The 26,470-nt window shown below is 43.8% G+C and overlaps 1 protein-coding gene across 3 annotated transcripts in view; it reads right to left on the bottom strand.

The window, feature by feature from the left end:
* Positions 1-26,470, bottom strand: part of RARB (retinoic acid receptor beta) — a 170,823-nt gene that overhangs the window by 87,777 nt on the left and 56,576 nt on the right. For all 3 annotated transcript variants that reach the window (XM_047769206.1, XM_047769198.1, XM_047769203.1), the window contains exon 3: positions 6,070-6,211. In XM_047769206.1, coding sequence (XP_047625162.1) covers positions 6,070-6,181 — 112 coding nt within the window. In that variant the 5' untranslated portion in view covers positions 6,182-6,211. The remainder of the gene's footprint in view (positions 1-6,069; positions 6,212-26,470) is intronic.

Here is a 26,470-nt window from a genome sequence, read left to right as displayed (position 1 = left end):
TATACGGCAGAAATTATCACAACATTGTAAATCAACTATACTTCAATAAAACTTTAAAGAATGAAAAAAAAAAGTTGTATTGGAACACAACCACACCTCTTGGCTTACATATTTTCTGTAGCTGCTTTGTGCTCCAAGGGCAGAGCTAAGGAATTAAGATAAGACCCACAAAGCTAACACATTTTCCATCTGACCCTTTTTAAAATGTTTGCTGCTCTCTGGCTAAGAGTTCTGAACCATCACTGGGATTTTCTGTAAGTGACTCGAAGGCAGAGGGTTGGTTTTCCCTCCCATGGTCTCAACCCACTTCTTTCCCACCACACACAATGAGCTGGTTCTCTGGATCAGAAGCTCTTCTACACCTCTTGTTCTCAGTCCCAAATTGTGTGTCGTCATGTTCATTGACTGTTGACATACATATATTTTTTTCTTCTTCTTGTTTTTACTTTCAGGCTTTGCTGCACACTTTCCTCTGCTGACATCGTTCCAGGCTTCCTGCCCAACAGCAGGAGTTCATCACTCAACTTCAAGTCATGTTACTTCCTTTGCCTCCTCTCCAGGTTCTTCCAAAATTTTGGTACCACTTTTAGAATGCAGCTGAAAATCGATTTTTTCCCCTTGCTGTTACTGATTTCAAACCCCGTGCTCTGACAAATAGCTACTCCTCTGAAAAAAAAAGTTCCCCTCCTGTACAAAGCCCTTGGAAAATAGAAGGCATACCCACCAGCATTTATAGAACAGAAAAATGAAGACATAATTGTCCTGTTCTGATGGGCCACACCAAAGGCTTTCCTTTACTAGTACATCCCCTTATACACTTACAACCAACTTTGATCTATAAAAATGAAATCTGCACATGATTTTCTAGGGTGTCCATCTCTAATAGACATCAAGGAGTGTGATTATTGTCTCATTAACCACAGGCATACAGTGAGTCTGTGGGAACACTGAGTTTTCAAAGATGCTTTTTTGTTGTTGTTGTTGTTGTTGTTGTTGTTGTTGCTATTTCTTGGGCCGCTTCTGAGGCATATGGAGGTTCCCAGGCTAGGGGTTGAATCGGAGCCGTAGCCACCGGCCTACGCCAGAGCCACAGCAACGCGGGATCCGAGCCGCGTCTGCAATCTACACCACAGCTCACGGCAACGCCGGATCGTTAACCCACTGAGCAAGGGCAGGGACCGAACCCGCAACCTCATGGTTCCTAGTCGGATTCGTTAACCACTGCGGCACGACGAGAACTCCCAAAGATGCTTTTTATGGCATGCAGTATATATTACTGCCCGCGTCCAAACCCCAGCACTGCCCCAACCAAGTGTGTTACCTTGAGAAAGTTAACCTTGCTGGGCCTCAGCTTCTACATCTTCCCAAAAAAGGGGGAGAGAGGAATTAAAAGTAACCTGCCTGAAAGAGTTGTCATGAGAATCAAGCGGTGTTAAGTATTAAAAGTGGTTAATGCAGTGCCTGGTACATACAAAACACCTCGTGTATGTTAGCTGCTACTACAGTGTAATTCTGAGGTTGCTTTCCTTCTTTTCCTTCCTCAGCATAAAGAATAAGAACGTAGTGGAAACAGTGCTGGGGGATTGGCTATTTCACAGTGATCATGAGTCCTGTCTGTTTGGTTCTTCACTGAGAAACACTTCCTTGTACACTCTCAGCTCATGCGGTCTGGGTGGCGTCAACCTCAGTCCTGGGCTCTAGTCACACACAGTATTCTACCCCCATGGTCCCCAAGGTCTTGTATGCACAGAGGGGCGCATGACCCAGGTCAGGCAATGAGAATCAGTTCCTTGGCATGGACAGGAGGTTCGGGATCTGGGTAGACCATTGGCTGGAGTTGTTGGTGGCCATCTTTATTCATCAATTTTTTTTTTTTTTTTTTTGGTCTTTTGAGGGCCAAACCCACGGCACATGGAAGTTCCCAGGCTAGGGGTCAAATTGGAGCTGTAGCTGCCCAGCCTACACCACAGCCACAACATGGATCTGAGCTGCATCTGTGACCTTCACTACAGCTCACAGCAAAGCCGGATCCTTTACCCACTGAATGAGGCCATGTATTGAACCTGCATCCTCATGGATACTAGTTGGGTTCTTAACTTGCTGACCCATGACAGGAACTCCCTTCATTTGCCATTTAAAACATCTTCCCAGGAACAAAACCAACATGGCAAAAGTCAGCCATGAGGAGTTCCCATTGTGGCTCAGTGGATTAAGAACCTGACATAATGTCTGTGAGGACGAGGGTTCGATCACTGGCCTCACTCAGTGGGTTAAGAATCCAGTGTTGCCATGAGCTGTGGTGTAGGTCACAGATGTGGCTCAGATCCAGTGGTGCTGTGGATGTGGTCTAGACCAGCAGCTGTAGTTCCGATTGGACCCATGGCCCATGAATTTCCATATTCCCCATGTGCAGCCATTAAAAAAAAAAAAAGAGAGAGAGAGAGAGAGCCATGACAGATGAAGGGAAACAATAAGAATACCCTGCCCCTGCAAGAGCAAATGTGAGCCTCTGGCTCCAGCTATGTGATCCGGACTGTCTATCATATGCACTGATTTTTCAGCTGCTACCAAGTTTGAGCTGGGCTTTCTGTCACTTGCATCCAAAGACCTCTGATATATACTAATGAACTGACATGACCTATGGCCAGAACTAAAGGCAAACCTCACTAACCTTGGCACCACAGAGAAGGCAGGGCAAGGACGGTGGCAGACTTGAACTATAATCCTGGCTCTGTCCTCAGCCAGTTGGGGATTGCTAGGAAAACCGTGTCATCTTTCTGGGCCCTGGTGTACTTGTGTGTCAAATGAGAGAGGTGAGTGAAAATCAATCTCTAAGATCTGTTTTCACCTCTAACATCCTATGAGGCTCTACTATTCCTGGGTTCATTTCAGTTGTGTATACTGTGGTATAATTGGTTACCGATTCTCATATTTTCCTGCTTCCTTCTGTTTCAACTTCTAAAATTTTCTATTAGACTCTCAGTCACTATACTCCAAGTGTTTATTTCTTCCCCTTCAATTTCCTACTGAAGAAAATAATTTATTTTTGTATATTTGGGCATAATGATCCCATTTTCTTCCCATTTCTATATTTTTAAATCTAATTAAGGTGATAAGTTCCTTGAGGGTTGAAACTAGTTTTCCTGTGGGTGTAAACACTATTTTTTTAAATTGGCAACCAAGCTGCCAGTTTTTACAGAGCAGCAGGATATGGGTTTTAAGTAATATAAGCAGGAAATGGGTCTCCAGCCCACACAAAATAAATGCAAAAGTACTGATTTACCCTGAGTCCACATCTGGCTTACTCATTTATAATTTTAGCCTGAACTGAAATTCTCCCACAGAACCACAGTAATATTCATATCTATAGAATGTCCAACCAAAAATGGGGAGTTGTGGGTGGCTGGGGGATCCTCCTGTGAGTCTCGCTTACACATATAAATAATTTGCCTGTTTCAGGTCAGCATCATGCTTTTCTCTTTAATGGCAGGGTTCAGGGCCTGAGCTAAGGAAAGATTAGCTTTGTGTCTTCACATTCACTGATTTTTAAGTAATTCAACAGCTCTCAAGTGTGGAGGGGACCAATGGAAATAGACTGAAATGTGGTCACCTGGTTCATCATCTGCAGAGAGAACCCCCCAGAGGATGGGACCCTCCCAGAAGAGCTGGGACACTCAGGATGCTTCCCTGTCTGGTGCTCCAGGCCATGCTGGTTCATCAAGATCTTAATTATGAATAAGACTCTGGCCCCAATGGCCTTAATGAGCATTTCCTGGCAAATATAAAAAAATGATCTGGAAGCAGCAGTTCCAGGGTCAGTTGGTTCAGCAATTTAGGGGTGCCAGTCAGGGCCTGAGTTCTGTCCATCCACACCTACAGGGCCTGCTCCATCTTAGAGCTGAATTCCCTTGGGGATGGATGAGAGCAACCAGGGGGTTGTGGCTCTAGCTTCCTTGTCCACATGCATCAGAAGTCGGGACACTTCTGCCCCAATATTCTAATCATTAAGTCTTTCTTTTTAGTAATTTTCCTTTGCTAAAATTTGAAATTGGCTGAAAAGTTGCAAGAATAGTACAAGGAACTCTTTCACTGTGTATCCTTTCATCAGATTCACAGTTCTTAATATCTTGCCACATTTTTTTTTTCTCTTTCTCTCTCTCTTACACACACACACCTTTTGACCAATGAAATCAGTTGTAGATATCAAGAATAAGAACAATCTCTTGCATAAAAATACCATGATGGTACAAGTCAGGAAGTTATTTTAAAGTTTATTCAATGGGTTATTCTAATCCACAATCTATGTTCAAATTTCAATAACTGTTCCTATAATTCCCTCAGCTCCAGGGTCACGGGGAGGGTGCTGTGTACTGAGCTGCCATACCTCTGTCTGTCTTTCATAGTTTTGGCATTTTTGAAGAGTACTAGTTCATTTTGTTTTGTTTTTTAATTGTGTTATTTGCTTTTTTATCATCAAGATTTCAGGGCTTTTCCATATTCTAGATATAAGTCCTTATTAGACATGCGCTTTGTAAATATTTTCTCCTCACCTCTGGCTTGTTTTTTCATTGATTTTACAGTGTCTTTTGAATGGCAGACATTTCTAATTTTGATGAAGTCTAGTTGACCATTTTTTCCTTTATGGCTCATGAGCATGAGTCTTGAACTCAGCCTCAGGGGACCAGCCCAGGTTACACATTCATCATGAACTGGTGACTGTGGCTGGGACAGAACATACTGATTGGCTTGATTCAAATGAAATGATCCGACTTTGATTCCTTCCCTGAAGTGCTACAAACCCAAGAGGTGGAAAAGCCTATTTAGACCCTGGGTATCAATGGGAAAGGTGAGGGACAGGATGGAGGCCACCAAGAAATACCCCCTAGTTGCAGCTCCCAGGAGAGCACCAGTCAGCCAGTCATGCACCCTCAGGCCTTCGCCACCATGGACACAGGTCCCAGTTCCAAAATCCAAGAGCCTCTGACCAACACAAGTCTTCAAATCCTACTGTTGGACAGTGCTTTTCATCCTGCAGTGGTAGAAGACAGTGAGCAGGGCTCAGCATCTCAGAGCCCCTCAGAGCACCTAGGCCAGTGCCTCACTCAGATCCCCAAGCAAAGGATTGCATGGCAAGCAGCAGTTCCACTGAGCACCCCACCTGGCACACATCCTTGCACCCTCTTTAGACCTGCCCCAGCCGGGCCATCTGCAGGTACTTTATTGTTCCCTTCATTTGAAGGCATCAAGCAGAGAATATAACTAATGATTTTTGGGTGCTATACATGCTCTGCCTCTATTTAAAGCACATATGACCAAACCCCTACAATCAGATGATGATGGACCACTCTTTTTTTTTTTGGCTGCGCCCATGGCATGCAGAAGCTTCCTGGCCAAAGATTGAAGCCACACTGCAGCAGTGACAACACCAGATCCTTAAACTGCTGTGCCACCAGGGAATTCCCCACTCATCTTTAATCTATTCAGATGTTCTCTTCTGAATGAATAAAGGGTACAATTGTTTGGAGAAGAGGATGGTGGGGAGGACAAAAGATGAATCAAGTTTGGAAAAATTCCAACATTCCAAGTGTCTAAATGTTTCTTTGACAACAAAAGTTTTATGCTCCCTCCCCTCTGAAAAAGGGCACGTTACTACTACAGTTAATATTCATGCCTCTAGTCTCATTTTATTCTCATCAACTCCAGCAAAGCCCTTTATTCCTACTGTCAAGATGGAGAAACATTGTCTCCAAGTGGCTATGGGACACGCTTGTGTTGTGATGATGTGGAGACACAGAGGTGGCCTGCAGCTGCTCAGGGATAGAAGCCCACTGTCCTCAACACCCAGCTCCTGTCTTTTCACCAACTGCCACTCAAGTTTTATCTGAAACTCCCCACAGTTATTCTATTTTCATGTCTCCTCTGTTTACCCCTACCCTTGGCAATATATCATCAGTGTCATGTCTGAATTCCACACGCTGAGGTCCTCCACGACTTGATTTTAGACGCTGAGCAATCATATTTATAGATAAGGCAAAGAGAAAAAAAAATTTTTTTTGAGACTCCACTTACATTCTTTGGACATTCCCACTTCAAAGCACTTCTGGAGTCGACAGTACTGGCATCGATTCCTGGTGACTTTATTAATAACACAGTTCTTATCTCGGTGACAAGTGTAAATCATGTTCTTCTGAATACTTCTGCGGAAAAACCCCTGCAAGCAAGCAAGGAGATGAAAAAACTGAGCAAAACTACTGAGCTTCATGAGAAATCAAAGCCAACCTTATCAATGCGTTGACTGCTCGATCAGAGTAATGAAGTGATGGCAGCAAAAACGTTAACTAAGTTAAGCCTGAAAATCCTTGAGAAATATTAATAGTTGGTTCTCCCTTTGCTGCAAACCAGAAAGCTCTTTTAATCAAAACCGGACCTGACTGTTATCATCTTTCTAAAAGAAAATTAATACCCAGCAGATCCACTTGGAAAATGTAATGCAGAGTTGGGTCCTTCCAAATAGGCTTAACTTCCTCAGTGGCTCTCTTGCTGGCCAGAATTATTTCAGAGGGGTCCACTATCAAGAAACCCAATAGGTGAAGCATTATTTGCAGAAGAAATTATATGCTTCATGCAAGAAATAGGTCTTTTCAAAGGAGTTGTCTCCAAATTCTTTTACACATTGAACTCTTATAATCATATTTAAAACAAAATTTCATTTACAAAGTGTTCAGAAAAATATTATCCAAGATTGGAAACAAGGCAGAAACTCGACTGTCTGCTGACTTAATGGCATATCAGAGCTGGGCTGGCCAATATGTGGCTACTAATCACATGTGGCTATTTAAGTCAAAATTAATGAAAATTAAATAAAATTAAAAATTCATTTCCTCGCTTGGACTAGCCACATTTCAAATGCTCAATAGTCATAAGGGTTCAGTGGCCACCACACTGGACAACACACGTGCAGAATATCTTCATCATCGCAGAAGTTCCTGTGGGCAGTGTATTCACAGCACTGGCTGACACGCTTACCTGAGTCATCTAACAGTCTCGGGAAATGTAACTCCCTTTTTGACTTACTATTTGTTATCGATTGGACCCTGACTCCGTAAAGATGGTAGAAACTTTTAAATTACAAATCATACTTGTCTAGTACAGGTGCAAAGATGAGTACAGATCGCTGCCTGGTTGAAATATAACCAGGGATTCTTGTTTTATTGTCTTGTAGGACATTAGCCAGTTGTGAGTCACTTTGCAATCATATTCAACATTCTTTTTTCCTATCACCCTATCTATCTGTCTGTCTGACTGTCTACCTACCTACCTATCTACTTGGGTATTTTTTTTCTCATATCCTTCTTTGAACCGGCTTTGTCATCCTACCGTTTCCCTCATGAATGTGTTAAATCAATCTTCAACATGGGCTTATTGCCTATTTGAATAAGTTACTGTTTTTTAACTTTTTGAAAATTATATTTTGACCAAAGAAGCAATTTATCCTGATATTTGTGAAACATGGATGAAATAAAGCTGACTTTAGGCTCCACAAGCACAGGGACCCCACCTTCTTCTCTGGCTCCCCATCTCTCCACACAGCTTTACAAAGATGGATAACTGAGGGGTGCTGCTTAATACACAGACGAATGAAGAGTTAATACACAGATGAGTGCTGGGTAAACTTGCTGTCTTTTCTCTCTTCTAATCATCCAACAAAACCTCTATGCTGCTATGAGTATTCAAAGCAAGGAGTTTTGGAGTTCCCTGGTGGCCTAGTGGGTTAAGGCTTGCATTGTCACTGCTGTGACGTGGGTTCAATCTCAGGCTCAGGAATTTCCATTTCTGCAGCTGGGGCCAAAAAAATAAAATAAAAGCAAGGAGTTTTACCTTGTCAATTGTGATGTGACTTTTACCTCTGTTAGAAACAATTCTCTTCAGTGTAAGAAACACACCACCAAATGCGTTGAATAGCAAATAAGACTCGCCACCTGAGTTCAACTTTCTCTGAAGTACATTAACACTCCGGGAGCCAGAACTAAAAGCCCTCATAGCTAAAGCACATTAGCCAAGAAAACTCGTGTAACACACTTTGTTTAGGATATTTACGTGGGCACCCCAGGATTTTCACGTCTAAATAAACATATTTTTGCTGGCATGGTTCAACTGGAAATGCCTGGAAATCTTGTTTAAGGTTGCAACTCCTGTCACATCCCAGACACACATTTTCCAAGAAAACACGGTTTATTTTTATACCTCTGGAGCTACAAATACGCTCAGCATCTAAAATACCAGGTTATAAATACCCCGAACCTCTTAGAGAATCTGTGCACAGTGGTTACCTCAAACATATCCTTTCCTGCAAAAAATACCTACAGGACACTTTTGGCTGCCAGATGTACAAGCTCAATTTACAGAAACTTCATGGCTCTCCTGCCGAGAAACACTGACACGTGGACGATCTGGTCTCTTTGCAAGTGTGAAGCAAGAGAGGTATGGACAGAGTGACCTCCTCCATTTATTTAAAACTGAATATTCAGTTCAGCAAACTCTTAGGGAGTGAGCACAGAGGAGAGGAAACTAACCTCTTGACCTCTGGATGAAAGAAGAAGAGAGAATTAAGAACTTCATATGTCACAAATTACCCAGTCCGGGTAACTCAGTAACAACAACGGCAGTAACTGAATAGGACTTCTTGGTTTTCCAAATCAGAGTTTTGGCTGGATTTCAGGAGAAGGTCTAAGTTTCAGCAAATCATCCCCACCAAGGTAGAATACTTGCTGACTAAAATATATGCTGTGAGGTATTCTTATACATGAACTGGGTAAACAGAAATGCCCTCTGAGGCCCAAGAGAGGCCTGAATTGTCTAAACCCTCCTCCTCTGCAGTGGATACTCCTGTAAATCATGTTTCCTTGGGCTCCACCACTGTGGGGGCCTCAGGCATCCATGTGGCACCATAGCCCCACACTACCAAAACTTCATCTACTTAATATTTTTTTTGGGGGGGTGATTCTTCATTTACTTATTTATTTTTTTGGCCAGGCCCACAGCATGTGGAAGTTCCCAGGCCAGGGATCAAACCTGTACCACAGTAGTGCTAACTGCTCCTTAACCCACTGAGCCACTAGGGAACTCTCTTTTATTTTTAACATTATTTAAAATAGAAACTTTTAACCTCTGGCTCAATGTGCAAACCAGCACTGTCTGTCAATATTAAAAGGCCCTCATAAAATGAATAAAATGAAGTTGAACAAAACAATAATCAGATGCTTTCTCATTCTTGCTGGATCCCAAATCTGGTAAAGGCTGGGAACCCTGGCTGATAAGGAGTGAAGCAAGCCTTAGGAATAGATTGGCACTGCCTTGAGACTTCTTATTGGGGATTTCAGAGAAGATAAACATGTTTCTCACTACGTGATTCAAGGAGGTTTAAAGCTGTGAATTCATCCCATCTAAAACTGGGAGCCTCATAGTTTGGGAAACAAACCTGTCATAGTAAAACTGAGTTTTTTTTTTTTTTTTTTTGCCTTTTTGCTTTTTTGCCTTTTCTAGGGCTGCTCCCATGACATATGGAGGTTCCCAGGCTAGGGGTCAAATCGGAGCTGTAGCCACTGGCCTATGCCAGAGCCACAGCAGCTCGGGATCCGAGCCTCGTCTGTGACCTACACCACAGCTCATGGCAATGCCGGATTGTCAACCCACTGAGCAAGGCCAGGGATCAAACCAGCAACCTCATGGTTCCTAGTCAGATTTGTTAACCACTGAGCCACAACGGGAACTCCAAAACTGAGTTCTTAAGGCTGGTTGATGGGTAGAGACACATCTGGAGGAGGAAAGACAGGAAAGCTGAGCTTGTACAGATGAAGGATTTGGTCCTATTTGGAGGAGCAGCTTCAGGGCAGAGAGGTAACAGAGGGTGCAGGGGAAAAGCCCTGGAAAGGAAGCTGGGGGCTGGAGGAGTCACAGCCTTGGGGTCAGGCACTCACCTCCTAAGTGAAGGTCTGGGTGGCTCATTTTCAAGACCCTTTCCAGCTATATACATTGCACCAGGAAGGGACAAGTTGGAAAGTCTCGAGTGAGGAGGAGGGGCCTCTGTAGGCAAAGAAAATCACCACGGAGGAGGCGGTGTTTGAAGACAAAGGATCGAGGGCTCCTCCACCTGTATGGGTAACAGCTGCAATTTCTCCAGACTCAGAGACACAAAGAACAGATGTATGGGTGCCAAGGGGGAGGTGGACGGGAGAGGGAGTTGGAGATTTGCAGATGCAAACTAGTATATATAGGATGGATAAACAACAAGGTCCTACTGTATAGCCCAGGGAACTATAGCCAATCTCCTATGGTAAATCATTATGGAAAAGAATGTGAAAAAGAATGTATATAGGAGTTCCCTGGTCTAGGGTCACTGCTGCCACAATTTTACTCTTCCACTTCCCAGAAATATCCTTTCCCAGTAAACACAGAAAACTTCTATCACGGCCTTCAAGATATAAGTCACCTCAACCAGGAAGCCTTCTCTGACTGATCCAAGCACACATGCATGCTGCCTCTTTTAGATAACCTGGGTCTTTTGCTTTTCCTTCTAGATCACACCAATTAGAGTGATCCTTAAAATATTAAACAATAGTACCATCCACTTCAGGAGTTATGTGGGCAACGTGAGGGAATGCCAGCCTGTGGCCAGCAGGCCCAGTCTCAGGGACCCAAGTGGGCTTCAGAGATTTTCACAACTGGGTATCACGGGAGCCAAGTGGGGACATCTAAGCAGGACATCTTTCTTGCTGGGATTCTAGCCTCCTTGACAGAGGAGAAGAAGAGGTATGGGGGCCTGCTCCCCAGAACCAGGGTGGGCAGGATGGTGGCTTCTACAGTGGCCTCAAAGCTATGCTTGATGTGTTCCCCCCGGGAATCAACACCGTGTACTCGGGTGTGGATAACAAAGACTCAAGGCAATAGTTAGTTGACAACAGGTAGGAAATTACTTCAACATTTCAACACCTAGTAAAACTGAATTGGTACATATCAGCTGCATATCCTCAGGGCTGGGACAGAACCTGACCCATGGTAGGTAAGCCAATAAAGAGTTGTTGATGGAATGAATGAACAATTGGCCCCCTCAGCTAAAAGCAGAGCCAGAGTGACACTCTGGGTGGACTACATTTTAATTCCATAAAACATTCCTCAATGTTAATGTACTCCTCGAAGATGCTATTATTTGTACTTATGAAAGTAAGCAACCAAATTTCTCTGAGGTTAGTAGAAGATGGACTAATCTGAGTTGTAATCAGGCTCGTCAATCAGGACTTCTGTTGGTTAGCCTTGATCTGTGTTAACTATGACTTCTGTTGCTAATTTTAGCTTCTGTGGGTTAATCAGGACTCCTGTTGATTAACTTCTGCTGGTTAACTATTGGTGAACCCTGACTTCTGGTGTCTAATCATGGCTTCTGCAGCCTAAGCGTGACTTCTAATGAGTGTGACAATCAAGGCAAGCAACACAATTAACCCCTAATTACCTAGATCAAAATGATAGACCTGCATCCCAAACTCAATCACCGTGTTTCCTAACCATGGATTTATCAACCTTTCTTCCCTCACCCTCTTTTACTTTTGCTATCAAAGAACTTGGGTCTAATTAAAAAGAAAAAAATACTCACATGCAGGAGAGTTGTTTCCTTCACATCTTAGCCGTGACCATGGAAGGCCCGTACCCCACTCAGAGTACTTCTGTCTCCCTTGGGGATAGGAGGTACCACTGTTCTAACTAATCTACTATCCACGGGGCAGAAACAACCCCAAATCAGAAGGGAAAGTAACTGTCCCTTCTAAATCTGCATATTGTCCTATACCTACATACTTAAAATTCATAATGCCCTTGATGGACCAGTCAAATGTCCCAAATCTAAACAGGACACGGAGACAAGTGGATTCTCTCACTCCCTTCATATTTTGAGGGGATCCGAGGTTCCCCTCCTCTAACATCTGAAATGATGGCTCTATTTCTTGTCCTCTTCCCCATTCGTGGGCCCTGTTTCACCTTCTAGTTTTCAGATATCACACATCATATTCCTCACTCTCTCCAAAGGGCGGGAGTTTTGAGTTAGGCTGGTGGTAAGAATTAGGCTTTAGCTCAGGTTCACATGGATTTAAACTCTGACTCTGCCACTTGCTCTCCACATGAAAGTGAGCAAGTTACACCAAAGCCTCCATCTCCTCATCTGTAAAATGAGGGTAAGGAGATACCTGCTCCACAGGACCACTCAGAGCAGCATCCAGCCAGGGAATGCACACATGGTGTTAGCACCAAGCCCAGCAAGTGCCCAGGGAATGGCAGCTTTTGTTACTGGCAAAACCTCTTTTTCAAAAGCTTTCTCTTTTTAAATTTTTTTACATGTATTTATTTATTTATTTATTTTGCTTTTTAGGGATGCACCCACAGCATATGGAAGTTCCCAGGCTAAGGGTTGAATCAGAGCTGCAGCTGCCAGCCTACATTATAGCCACAGCAACATGGGATCCAAGCCAAGTCTGCAATCTACGCCACAGCTCACGGCAACGCCGGATCCTTAACCTACTGAGCGAGGCCAGGGATTGAACCTGTGTCCTCATGGATACTAGTTGGGTTCATTACTGCTGAGCCACAATGGGAACTCCTTCCAAAGCTTTCTTCTGGGCAATTTTCAACATCCATTTTGTGTTTAAAATAAAGACTCCCCAATAGGACAGGACCCTGTTCTGAATCTCTGAACAACAGAGGTTCTTGTGGGCAGACAGCTTTGATGATTCCAAGGACCCCTTATGGATCAATCCATTCACTCAATGTCCATCAGCTGGGGCGGTGGTGGTGGGCTCTGTTGGGGCACAGAAAGATGGACATGGCCTGGCTCCAGCCCTTTCTCAAGCTACCAGGGGTGTTGAGTCAAGTGAACCAAGCAGTGTGGAAGCAGAGAGTGAAAGGTGCCTGGTACAGTGCCTGGCACATAGTAGGCACACGCAAATTATTGACTGAGTAAAGGCCATTGCAATACCAAGAAGGTGGCACTTGATCCCAGCTCTAACGGAGGGATAGGATCTGAACAGCATGCTTTCTTCCAAGGAGCTTTACGGGTAAGCGGCAGTAAGGGGTGAGAAAGGACAGGGAAGGGCCAGGGTCCAGGCTGCAGACACAGTGACAAGGAGAGTGTGTGACACAGCTGGAACAGCTGGCTGATGTGCAAACTGGGTTAGATCACAAAGGCCACACCAGGCGTTTCCTGGGAAGGCCCTAATTCTTCTGTGCAGGAGAGGACTAGGGTCAGAATACACTCTTCCAGGATTGTTCAGGAAGCTGTGAATTGCTGATTTCAGGAGGTGTTGCTTTACCGCTTACTGCAGCAGACTGTGAACTCTGGGTATCAATACAAAACCTAAAAACTCTGAGCCTACCCTCAGGTCCAAGCACGAATGTAGCCCAAGAATCTTTAATTTCTGAAATGATGGTGCAATCTGCAGACTTGTGTTTAATCATGAAGTTATCTGTGAGAATTCACACTGCAGTGTTTTGGATGGAAGTTGCCTTAGAGCCATTTGCATCCAAGTACAGAAAGCACCACGACCTTTTGAAGAAAGGCACTAAGTAAAAACTTCTTTTTTTTTTTTAAAGGCAACTTGGACCCATATTAGTCATAAAAAAGCAAGGGGTGGGAGAAATTCACCCCCAAAAATAGTGTGGGAAGTACATCTGTTTGCACTTGGCTTCTGCAGAGTTAATTTCTATCCCATGCAAAGTTCAAAAGGATAATTTCTCTTTTTAGAGTGAGAGAAGAGAGAAAAAGTCAGGAGGGTTACTTAGTTGTTTCTCCTCAGTCATTAAAAGGGCTATATCTCAACCCCATCTCAATCAAAAGGTAAGTAGGTATCTGAATGGTCATCATTAAAAAGTCTACAAATAAATGCTGGAGAGGGTGAGGAGAAAAAGGAACCCCCCTATACCGTCAGTGAGAATGTAAACTGGTACAACCACTAGGGAAAACAGTATGGAGGTTCCTCAAAAACTAAAAATAGAACTACCATATGATCCAGCAATTCTAATCCTGGGCATCTATCCAGACAAAACTTTAATTCAAAAAGACACATGCACCCCTATGTTCACTGCAGCACTACTAACAATAGCCAAGATATGAAAACAACATCGACCAAGGAATGGATAAAGAAGATGTGGTACATACATACATCTACAAATGGAATATTACTCAGCCACAAAAATGAAATAATGTCATTTGCAGCAACGTGGGTGGACCTAAAGATTATCATACTAAGTGTAGTGAGTCAGAAAGAGAAAGACAAATACCATATGATATCACTTATATGCAGAATCTAAAATATGGCATAAATGAACATACCTATGAAACAAAAAGAGACATAGAAAACAGACTTGTGGCTGCCAAGCTGAAGAGGGGTGCAAGAGGGAAGGATTGGGAGTTTGGGATTAGCAAATGATTACACATAGACTGAATAAACAAAGAGCAAGTTCCTACTGTACAGCACAGGGAACTATATTCAACAGCTTATGATAAACCATAATGGAAAAGAATATGAAAAAGAATGTATGTATTATAACTGAGTCACTTTGCTGTACAGTAGAAATTAACACAACACTGTAAATCAACTATACTTCAGTCAATTTTTTTGAAAAAAGATCAAGCAGGCGGCTGCCCACGTAGGCACCCTCCCTGGCTAGCACGGCCAGCGTGGCAAGGTCCAGGTCAGGCCAGCATGGACCTGCAACTCCCGTTTCCAGCCAGAAGCAGAGATGCTGCCAGTAGGAGGTAAGTGTGGAATAATCCCATCACAGCTACTTTGGGAAACATGGTTTTCATACCAGGAAACACGTTGCCTTAAACAAACAAAAAACACCCTCCACAGTGAGTGGAAGTCTATGCGTGACAACGTCTGCAAAGTTATTAATAGCCAGATTTGGGGCGGGAGAAAGAGAAAAGTGAAGACCTTTTCACCCCACTGAAAGACAATGGTACAAGGGAGGGAGAAAGTAGAAAAACAGTCCACTATTTTGATGACACACAGAAAGCTTCCTCCCCAGCAGGGAGGGTGGGCGTGCGTGTAACACAGAAAACACTGGACAAGTCAAGCTGGGGGCTGCTCTGAGCCACGAAAGGAAAACAATGTAAGATTCATACACCACCAAGAAAGTCAAGTTGTCCCAAGGGGGATAGGCTTACCGCTGTTCCTTTTTTGTTTAAAAAAAAAAAAAAAAAAGTCCCAGCCTGGGCAAGGGTCCCACTGTTGGGAATTCGGTCAAGTTGAATGGGTGACAGTGGTGAAGGTTGAGCACCTCAACGTCTGACAGCTGTGGCTTCTATAAGGCACCTCTCGTCTGCTCCCTGGGAAAGGGTCCCTTCTGTCCTTTCCCTGGGAACCTGAGCATGCATTTCAGGCCCAGCTATCTCTTTTCAGCTCCCCTGGAAGGGAAGTTTCCTGAGCATATTTCCTCCTGCCTAAATTAGAAAGGCAAGGCTTTAGTTTGGGAGATGCCTAGAAAGATGGTTCTGAAGCAAAAACATCATCTCTGTGGGAACTTGTCTTTCCAGAAGAGTGTGGTGATGGCCTCTGCCTGGACTTTGTCAGGTGAACCCCTGAGAGCTCACCCCCTGTTTGACCTGGAGGCCACCGCTTTCAATCCTTCTAATCCCCAGTTAATTAAAACTCCCCAGGAGCATCAACGGAAAGCCAGCTTGTGTTCCTAACTTCAAACCTGAACTCACAATGTGAGAGATCAAGGTTTAAACCTCCCTCTGTCTTCCACGTCCCAGGATGGGCAGGGAGCCAAAACACTCAGTCCACAGTGTTTGTTTGTTTGTTTATCTGCTTTTTATGGCCATACCTCTGGCATATGGAGGTTCCCAGGCTAGGGGTCCAATTGAAGCAATAGCCGCCAGCCTACACCACAGCCACAGCCACACGGGATCCAAGCCGAATCTGTGACCTACCTCAAAGCTCATGGCAACACCAGATCTTAACCCACTGATTGAGGCCAGGGATGGAACCTACGTCCTCATGGATACTAGTTGTGTGTCCTGAGCTGAGCCACGATGGGAACTCCTACAATATTCTTTATTTTAGAGAAACATGATCTAGGGAAGAGATGCCACCATGTGATACCAACTGGGGACCAACTCATAAGAGGAGATTGTTTGGACAAAATGTCTTTTCATTTAGGTGCAAAATAGCTTTTTATAATCCTAAAGCATGACCTCAGATCAAATAAGAGTTTTTGAAAGTGTCCAGCTATCATGTACATCTGATGGATTATTATAACACCAATCTAACTGGTAGGCAGCTAATCTATCACAAACAATAACCACAGATGAAATTTGGGGGACAGAGTTTCACAAGGCAAGTAAACACTACTGGTTAAACTGGCTGTTTTTCAAATGTGAAGGGATCTGCTCTGGGTAGGGCCAGCTTCCCAAGCATGTGGCCTGGGCAAGCCGCACAGAGCCCCATCTCTAAAAAAGTCTTGCGTCATTCGGTTTATCACTCTGCTGTCATTGTCTTGAAAGTCTGAACCATTTTTGGACAAGAGGGGAGCCTTTTCAATCTTTCTTCTTCTTCTTCTTCTTCTTCTTTTTTTTTTTTTGGTCTTTTTGTCCTTTTAGGGCTGTACCCACGGCATATGGTAGTCCCCAGGCTAGGGGTCTAATCAGAGCTGTAGCTGTCGGCCTATGCCAGAGTCACAGCAATGCGGGATCTGAGCCGCGTCTGTGACCTACACCACAGCTCACGGCAATGCCGGACACTTAATCCACTGAGCAAGGCCAGGGATCAAACCCACAACCTCATGGTTCCTAGTTGGATTTGTTTCTGCTGCGCCACGACGGGAACTCCCAAGAGGGGAGACTTTTCATTTTGCATCGGGTCTTGTAAATAAAGCAGCCAGTTCTGGCTCTGTAATACCATCTCCAGCAAAGTTTTCCAAGCTTCTTCCTCCATAAGGACCTGAAAATCTTGGGTAAGACTTCTCCTCTAGTTAACCTTGAGGCTAGGTTTTTTCTTTTTGTTTTTGGCCTCTCCTGCAGCATGTAGAATTTCCCAGGCCAGGGATCAAACTCTCGCCACAGCAGCAACTGGAGCCACAGCAGTAACAACACCATATCCTTAACCCTGAAGCCACCAGGGAACTCCCTGAGGCTAGTTTTGAGACTGGAGATCAGACAAAACTAAGCAAGTTTACCACAGTCACACTTATTCTCCCCAGGTTCTCCCTGCAATGCTTCTGAGTGATTCAGTGGCCCCAGAACAAGCCAGAGGGAATTCCATTCAAGGGGTATTTGATGTCCTACATCGGCCTTTATTTCCCACTTGGATACAGGGCTCTGGAGATGGCTGGGAAGAGCAGAAAGGATATTAAGAACTTTTTCAGAAATGGGTAAACTTTCCTCCCAAAAAGCCTATGTATTCAGGAGGGAATCCAGATGCCTCTTAGTGTCTCTAACTCCCACTTGGGAGCCACTGAAATAAAAAGTAGAAAGAAGCTGAGGACTATGAGGTTGAGCAGCTAATCTGTTAGATAAAGAATTTCTGTATAGCGGCAAAATATCACAAATACAGTATCCTGGAGATCCTTCTCCTTATCTCAAGAGTCTGAGTTGAAATCATGTAGGAAGAAAAACTGTATGAGAGAAAAAAACTCTAATAAAATGGTCGTGGTCACTGGCCTCCACATAGCTTTCTTTAAATCTGGTCTTGAGAATTTACTTTAAACCAACTAAAGACATCTGTTTTCTAGATTACTCCGGTCAGTTATTTTGCGCCCTTCCACCGTGAAACCCATAGTTACCGATTTATCATCAGCATTACTCTAAATATAACAGGGCAAGAAGCCAATGCATCTAAGTTTGCTAATTCTCAATTCTTTCACTGAGAAAATACACCAGACTAGCTCCTTATCCACAGCCCAGAAGCTCGCAGCCCCCAGCTGCTTTGCACATGAATTACTAAATCTCATCTGGACCCAAGTTCAGGATTGTCATCTGTACTGCAGAGCGGGGAGAAAGGTAAACAGAAGGCGACAGGGCTCTCTGCAAGAGACAACTCTTTGCAGGGGAGCATGGATTTTGGAATCTCTTGTAAGTCTGGGAGGCAATATGTCACCATCAACAAAGCCAGGCCTGGACTCTGTCATTACCTGCCTGTGGAGGACAGTGTACATCTCATGTCAACTCTGCATATCAAGTAATTCAAAGGTCCTTCACAGACACCAATAATTAGGATGCACTTGCATTGTTCTGTGATGTTAGCAAGGACCTAAATTAGAAAAGAAAAAGAATGCTGGTACTTTTTGTACTTTTTCCAAGCTAATTTCATTTTCAGGACCATTTGGGGATCTTCTCGCTGGACTTTTTCTCACTTATTTTATACATGGTTATGTCCTGAGTCTGAAGTGGAAAGGGAGAAATTACAGAGGATGTGGAATCGGGAGAAGGGAAGACGGTCCGGCATCCATGGTCAAGTCTTCGAGAGGCTGACAACTGTAAAATGATGGGCATTTATTGGATGCAGGTTTCTGCTTCTCCTCACCACAGACACTGCTCTGACAGAGTAAAAATCTCACTAACAGTTTGTTCAGGAGTTTCCCTCATGGCTCAGCGGTAACAAACCTGACTGGTATTCATGAGGACCCAGGCTTTGATCCCTGGTTTCCCTCAGTGGGTTAAAGATCCAACATTGCCATGAGCTGTGGCATAGGTTGCCGCAGACATGGCTTGGATCCTGCATTGCTGGGGCTGTGGTGTAGGCCAGCGGCTACAGCTCTAGTTCAACTTCCTAGCCTGGGAGCTTCCATATGCCAAGGGTGTGGCCCTAAAAAGACAAAAAAAAAAAAAAAAAAAAAAGCAAAACAAAAAAATCCCAAAAAACAGTTTGTTGAGAAAATACTGCTTGAGCTCCAGCTCTCAAAATGGATTCTGTCCTTGTATGGAAAAGCTATGGTGACTGCAGGCTGAAATCTGATACAGCTCTGTGTCCCAAATCCACGTGTTCTACACGTGGGGGTCATCAACAAAATGGCTTAGAACGCTGCCTGCTACCCCAAAGTTGCCTATGTCCTTTGTCTCTCTCCTCTGAGCCTTTGTATATGCTCTTCCCTAAGACTCAAAAGTCCTCACCTGCCTTGCCCTTTCGTTCATGCTATAGCCTCCCAAGAGAGTGGGACACCTGGAATCCTGTCCTAGAATCCGTACGCTGTAGTAACATTCATTCCATAACACTGAATTGTTTGATCTTCATGTCCTTCCTCAAAAGAGGAATCTCTTGCAGGCAGTATCTTAATCATGTTTGTGATGGAGCATGTGCAACTTTTATCATAACAAATAACTCGGTGCAAGTTATTTTGCCTTTTTTTTTTCTTTTTAGGGCCACACTCTGAACATATGGAAGTCCCCAGGCTAGGTTCAAATCTGAGTTGCAGCTGCCCGCCTAAGCCACAGCCACAGCAATGCCAGATCCGAGCCAAATGTGCAACAGCTCATGGCAACACCAGATTCTTAACCCACTGAGGGAGACCAGGGATTGATCCTGCATCCTTGCAGATACTAGTTGGGTACTTAACCCATCAAGCCACAGTGGGAGCCCCTATTTTGCTTTTTATTTTTTTAATTAAAAAAAAAATTTTTTTTTGTCTTTTTGCCATTTCTTGGGCCGCTACCGTGGCACATGGAGGTTTCCAGGCTAGGGGGCCAATCGGAGCTGTAGCCACCGGCCTATGCCAGAGCCACCGCAAAGCGGGATCCGAGCCTCATCTGTAAACTACACCACAGCTCATGGCAATGCCGGATCGTTAACCCACTGAGCAAGGCCAGGGATAGAACCCACAACCTCATGGTTCCTAGTCGGATTCGCTAACCACTGCGCCACAATAGGAACTCCCCTATTTTGCTTTTTAAATACCATATGGAGATTCCATGTAGAAGGAAATGGAGGAAAAGCAAGATCAGCACAGAAGAATTCAGTAAGTGAAACAACTACCGAAATTCTTTAAGCATAAGGAAAAGGAAAGAGGAAGCTCCAAAATTGTAAATTCAGACAGCAATGCCAACTTCATGATTTATCCCAACCTCCTTTCTTACTCCAAATTAACAAGACATCAGTTCAAATTTCACCCCCAGCTCCTCTTTCTTGATCTTTAAAATTAATGTTGCAGTATTATGTCAGCATCATGCCAAGATGCAAAATTGAATAGGTCCCTGACGCAAAAGGTAAAATTCTTTTAAACAGCAGGAACTTGCCTGCAATTAGCACATTACAGCTCCCACCCAAGCACCAGGCATTATAAAAAGGCACGTTTGGAGCTGCTGCTCTTGGAGACCTTAACTTTTGTGCTTTCTGTGCCTATTTTATAAGAGAAAATTTGGCAGAACACACACAATTAATTTTTTAAGTGTTACGTCTCTGCTTTTCCATCTCATCCCTGACTTGAGCTGATAAAAGGAGAAGCAGCCTTTTGATTTCACTGAAGAGAAGGGGTAAAACAGTTCCAAGTCATAAAAGAGGTGCCTGCCAATTAGTTAGACAGTTCTCCAGTTTTCAATTAACGGCAGCTAATGGATGGAGGGGGATGTGTTTTATTTTTCCACACAGAGCCCTTATTTTCAAACTCTTAGCTTCATTTTCCAAAGTTGCTGGCTTGAGACAGAAGAAACACATGTCGAGTGAAAAGCTGTTCTCCCATTTCTTGGATCAAAATGACCTTTTCTTCCTTAGGGGCTATTTCCCACTGGGCCTCAAATGATTCAGTTGCCCAGGATGGGCTTGTGGCATGGTCCCTGCTTCCGAGGATGGATGTGGGGTCCCATGCTCCCCACCACCATGGCTCCCCTGGGAACTCTGGGGTGCTTCCCCGGCTTCGGCTCTCTTTGGATGATCATTCTGTGGAACTTCATTTACTCTTCCAAGTTTCTCCAGAAGGACAAAGAAGATAACTTGGAAGGGTGTGTTTATCTTGAATTCATCAGAAAAGAACTTCAGTCTCTCCCAAGCAGCTGCCTGTATATGGAATTGGGGAATTATTTTCCTTAGATCAAACAGGACTGAACATTTCCTTGGACATGGCTAGCCTTCTTCCTCAGAACACACACGTTTTTCAGGATTGATATTTTTATCCAGAGTTTTCTCAAATGAATACTTAGGAGATGTCCACAGGCAGGTGTAGGAAAAAGAGCTGGGCCCCCATAAATCAGGACCAACTGACACGGAACCACCAAAGGATTGAGTGACTTTAGGTTAGCAGTTTAGCAGTTTTGTTTCTGCGGGACAGACTGTCTCGAGACTTCGGGGACTTGTGGGGGCAACAGAGCAGCTGGATAAATCCTTCAGGGTGGTACCAGCCATACCCTTGGGGCTAGAAAAGCTTCTGTGGATCACATGATTTGGGTAGTTTGAGATTTAAAGTGTTGATGGGAGTAAGAGAGAAGACCTCACATGGTAATTTCTATTGTGTTTTCACATCCCCTGAAGTTTACCTGGTTCAAACAAAGTCAGTACAAGAGACACACTGGGACCGAGCATTAGATCACACTCCGTGAAAGCACCAGGCAGTGACACAAAAGGGGTGTTTCCATCCTACCAAGAAACCAAGAAGGACATTCAAGAGCCCCCGCCCGAAGGAGATTCTGAATGAGTCTGCAATTTCAGGTTCCTGAGTGCCTATTATGCGCTCACTTCCTGAGCATCCTTTCAGAGCATCCTCGCTTTTCCTCCATGTTGTGCTCTGCAAACACCCCGACCTGAGCCATGGCCCTTGTCTTGTTATCTGAATGGGGGGATAGAGTGTCCCGTGGCCCTTACGCATCAGGTGTCCCCCTTTACAGATTGAGGGGAAAAGTGCTGAATGTGAATTATTCAAAACCTATTGTATCCCTGTGTGTTCCTTAAGCATTCACTACCGGCAAAGCAGGCCGATTATTTTTCACTTTTAATTGTGCTGATACCTTATCTCCTTTGTTGAAAGTGGAGAGTGGTATGCGACACTGCCTCCAATACAGAGGACCAGAGAAGCCATGGGGTCTTATTTAAAGCTGAAGTAACCCCCTTAGTGGACGCACCTTTAACATGCAGCTAGGGAAGGGCAGTCTGGACTAACTGTTTTTGTCTCGGACGTGTGTCTATTACTGAGTCAAACACATATGACGGCAGGATAGAGCTGGTTCCTTAAAGAGGCTCTCAGCCAAGGGGACCAGTGCAGTGTCACTTATCTAGCACAGAGGCAGCCACTGTGTGTGAGTGACAAGGGGCAGGGTCGCCCAGCATGTCCTAAGATGAGATACTTGAAGACCTTGCCCTAATTGAAGAAAATATTTATTTATTTATTTTTATTTTTTTGCTTTTTAGGGCTGCACCTGTGGCATATAGAGGTTCCCAAGCCATGGGTCAAATTGGAGCTATAGCTGCCAGCCTACACCACAGCCACAGCAAGATGGGATGCGAGTTGCTTCTGCAACCTACACCACAGCTTATGGCAATGCCGGATCCTTAACCCACTGATAGAGGCCAGGGATTGAACCCGCATCCTCATGGATCCTAGTTGGGTTCTTTAACCACTGAGCCATGAAAGAAACTCCCTAACTAAAGAAAATATTTAAAGCAAAGCAAATAGGTTTAGAAAATAAACTTACAAATCTGTGATTGGAAACTGGATTGAAATAAAATTGTATGTAGGATTCATTTATAGAAATTCAAAATGAGCCCTTATCACTCTCTTCCCTTTTGGGCCCCGAGACCATCATCAGGAAATGCCCACTGGGTACTGGACATGTTGGGAGGTGGTCAAAAAGTGTCTCACCATGATCTGAATTCAAAAAGGCCCTTCCAAACACAGCAACTCAGAAATTCATTCGGGCAAATCCACAGAGCATGACGATAGAATCACTCTGATGTGGTTGATGAAGTCAAAGACTTGTCATAAGCCTTTTGAATCCTCAGCATCACATCCCGTGCCTGACTTGGCTTTCATTAAATATGTGCTCATCTGGATGGGTGGAGGGTCACACAGGAGAATGACTCAGTTTGCCAAACAACCTCTGCCAGAGCACCGAGATGACCAAGAGGAAAAGCACCAGGAGGCAGTCTATCCAAAAGGCTGCAGGTGGTTTCCGCTCTGCCCCTCACTGGCTGTGGGACCCGGCAAGCTGCTGAACTATTCTTGCAGTTCCAGGTCACACATTTGAAATCATCTCCCGGGGCCAAAGTTGGAGATTTCAAGGAATCTGAACAAAGAAACACATTCCCACCTCCCCAGAATGAGCTCAGGTCATGCCTGTTGTGGGAGGGTCTAGCTTGGTAAGATGCAAAGACAGGACGAAAGCCAGTCTGCCAGACATGGGTCCTCTTTGCACTGCATCAAAATCCAGCGGACAGACCCCAGCAAAGCAACCGAGTCTGTGCCCAGCAAGGATGAGCATCGTCACGTTTCATGCTCACGGGCTTCACTTCCATGATATCAAATATAGTTTGTGGCATGTGCTTCCATGAAGGCCCAAAGTTGGCCCCTACACTGTCTGTACTCTCCAAACCCACCACCCCAACCAGGTGTGAGTTTCAATACGAACTCCTGACCTTCCCAGAGATTATCCGTGGCATCTAGACAGCCCTTCACCACCTCAGTGAGCCTGTTGGGGGAGCAGCGGCCAGGAAGGTTCAGCCTCTGGTCCCGGAGGGAGCCCGGAGAGGGAGAGGCGCCTGCCTTCCTCCCCATCTGGTTTTCTCCAATAAAAGAGAAAAAATAAATGGAAATGAAAAGTGTACAATTAAAAAAAATGACATTTAACTTCCTTTTGCTAATGTCTGTAAGATGATTTTTGGCCTGGCAGGAGATTCCAGATGGGCCGTATAATGACTATAATTTAATACGAAAAACCGGAGTTCAAAGAAACACATCTTTTTTCCGAGTCAGAAGGTAGTGGGTCGTCTCACACTGTTTAATGCAAAACACCGGGACAGTCATGGCATTTCTTTTCTTATTGCACATTGGCCTTTAAACCTAATATCAGTGCAGCCAGACCCGAAGCCATCAAACCAGAAGCTGTCACTCTCCGAGATGGGACGGCCCTGGTGCATGCTCGCCCGAAGGGCCAGAGACCCCTCACCACGCAATGTGTTTTCCTCCGGGGTCTCAGGATTTATACCACCAATTAAGGCCATAATGAGTGCCCCAAGATGACCTCCTAGGAGCAAGAATTAATTAAGCACAGTATTTCTTAGTAAAGAATGACATTTCCCCAAACGAGTAATATAAGGGAGCCATGTTTCCTGATACTACTGTGCTTCCACACATGATCCTTAATTGTTAACAAAAATAGAATGATCCAGGAACACAGCTTAGTTTATGTTTTTAATTTGATAATAAAAGAAAACAACCTTTACTTTTATCCTTATTTGGGGGGCAAAGAGAATATGTTGAGCATTTGTATTACATATGTATATATTTATCTCCACACAATTATTTACATGAGCAAAAAATTATTTACATGAATAACATAATATCACTTCTTTTAACTACCAATATCAAAACAAAAGAAGGAAGCTAGAGTTCATATTTAAAATTGCCTTCCCAGCTTTCAAATGTGAAGAGTTCTGGGGTTGTTTGTTTGTTTGTTTTTTGTTTTTTTGCTGTGCCCATTGATTTGCCTATTCTGGACATTTTAATTTTTTTTTTGTCTTTTTTTTTTTTTTTAGGGCTGCACCCACGGCATATGGAGGTTCCCAGGCTAGGGGTCTAATTGGAGCTGTAGCCGCCAGCCTATGCCAGAGCCACAGCAATGCGGGATCTGAGCCGCCTCTGCGACCTACACCACAGCTCATGGCAATGTCAGATCCTGAACCCACTGAGCAAGGCCAGAGATCGAACCCACAACCTCATGGTTCCTAGTCAGATTTGTTAACCACTGAGCCACGAGGGGAAATCCTATTCTGGATACTTTTATACAGGTGAATTCATACACTATCACACACATTCACTATATAGCCTGTATTTGGCTTCTTTCACTTAGCATTCATTATATATTCTTCTTCTTCTTTTGGCTGCACCTATAGCATGCAGAAATTCCTGGGCCAGGGATCCAGTCCTAGCCACAGTAGTGACAAAGCCAGATCATTAACTACTGCGCCACCAGGGAACTCCTGAAGATTTGAGTTTTGAAACTATTTCTCCCCAAAGTTCTTATGGTTCCATAAATTCTGTAACTGAATTTTTCTTTAAATTAAGGCTTTATTTTGGAAACTACACCTTAGATGGTGTAATCTAGGGCTTGGCAAACTCCCTCTGTAAAAGGTCAGATGTAAACCTTTGAGGCTGTGAACGATACAGTCTCTGCTGCAAAAGCTCAAGCCTGCCATGGCTGGGTGAACGCAGCACAATTCACAAATGAGAGCTCATGGCTGTGTTCCAAGAAAACTTTATTCATGAACACTGAATCTGAATTTCATATAGTTTTCATGTGTTATAAAATATTCTTTCACATTTTTTTCAAGTTTTTCAAATGTAAAAAATATTCTTAGCTTTCAGCTATACAAAAACAGGTGGTGGACCAGATTTGGCCTGGGGCTGTCGTTTTGGCAGCCTCTGGTCTAAAACTAATGTGTATTTTTAAGTCATCAGTGAGGTTTGAGAAAACACAATTTCTGCCTCTCTTTCACACCCACAGACACACACGAATACACAGTCATGCACAAGTACACCTAATTATCAACACTCAGGGTCTCTGAAACCATGGATGTGGTACAGGAAAAATGTGGCTTCAAGCACGTGTTTTTAGTGCTATGAATTGATCATGAAAGAAACCTTAGCCTTGAAGAAGCGTCACGAGAGTGGTAGGAAAAAAGAGACCTCCTTCCTCCCATCCTTTCTCATGAAGAAAATTCCCACCCTAAATTACAAATCATGCCCTCTACCCCTTTAAGGAGTTCACTTAGCCAGTATGAATCTGGAAATCCCTGCAGCCTACTTGCCAATTAATGTATTTAACTCTAAAGAGCAGGGGCTTTTTAATTTAGCCCATCCATCACTCACAGAACATTTTGGTTGAAAATATTAGGATTTCCAAATAACTTTATGGCTCTGTAAATTGCCAACATACCATCTGCAATTGAATTAACATTTATAACCAAACTGAAATAATAAATAAAGCAAATTACACTGCAAATATTCGTGAGTGCCCAATATGCACTTGAGAACGATAATTAGCATTTTATAATCACGCTTCATTTTCTTTATCCAACTCCCTGTCACATTAATGATAAAATATTTTAAACTGTGCTCTATCAGCAAATGGCAGTACAATCTCTAGATTAGCCATTAACTAACATGGAGAATGAAAACAGTTGGGCTGCTGACATTACACATCCAGAGAAGTTTTACTCATAATCACATCCTTCAGTCTCCGAGCTCTTATCTCAGGGCTTTGGTTGCTTATCCCGCCAACCCTATGCTA

This window comes from Phacochoerus africanus, chromosome 1 (genome assembly GCF_016906955.1).
Source record: "Phacochoerus africanus isolate WHEZ1 chromosome 1, ROS_Pafr_v1, whole genome shotgun sequence".
Lineage (NCBI taxonomy): Eukaryota > Metazoa > Chordata > Mammalia > Artiodactyla > Suidae > Phacochoerus > Phacochoerus africanus.
Note: the sequence above shows the minus strand (reverse complement) of the source record. Positions and strands in the feature narration are given on the sequence as shown.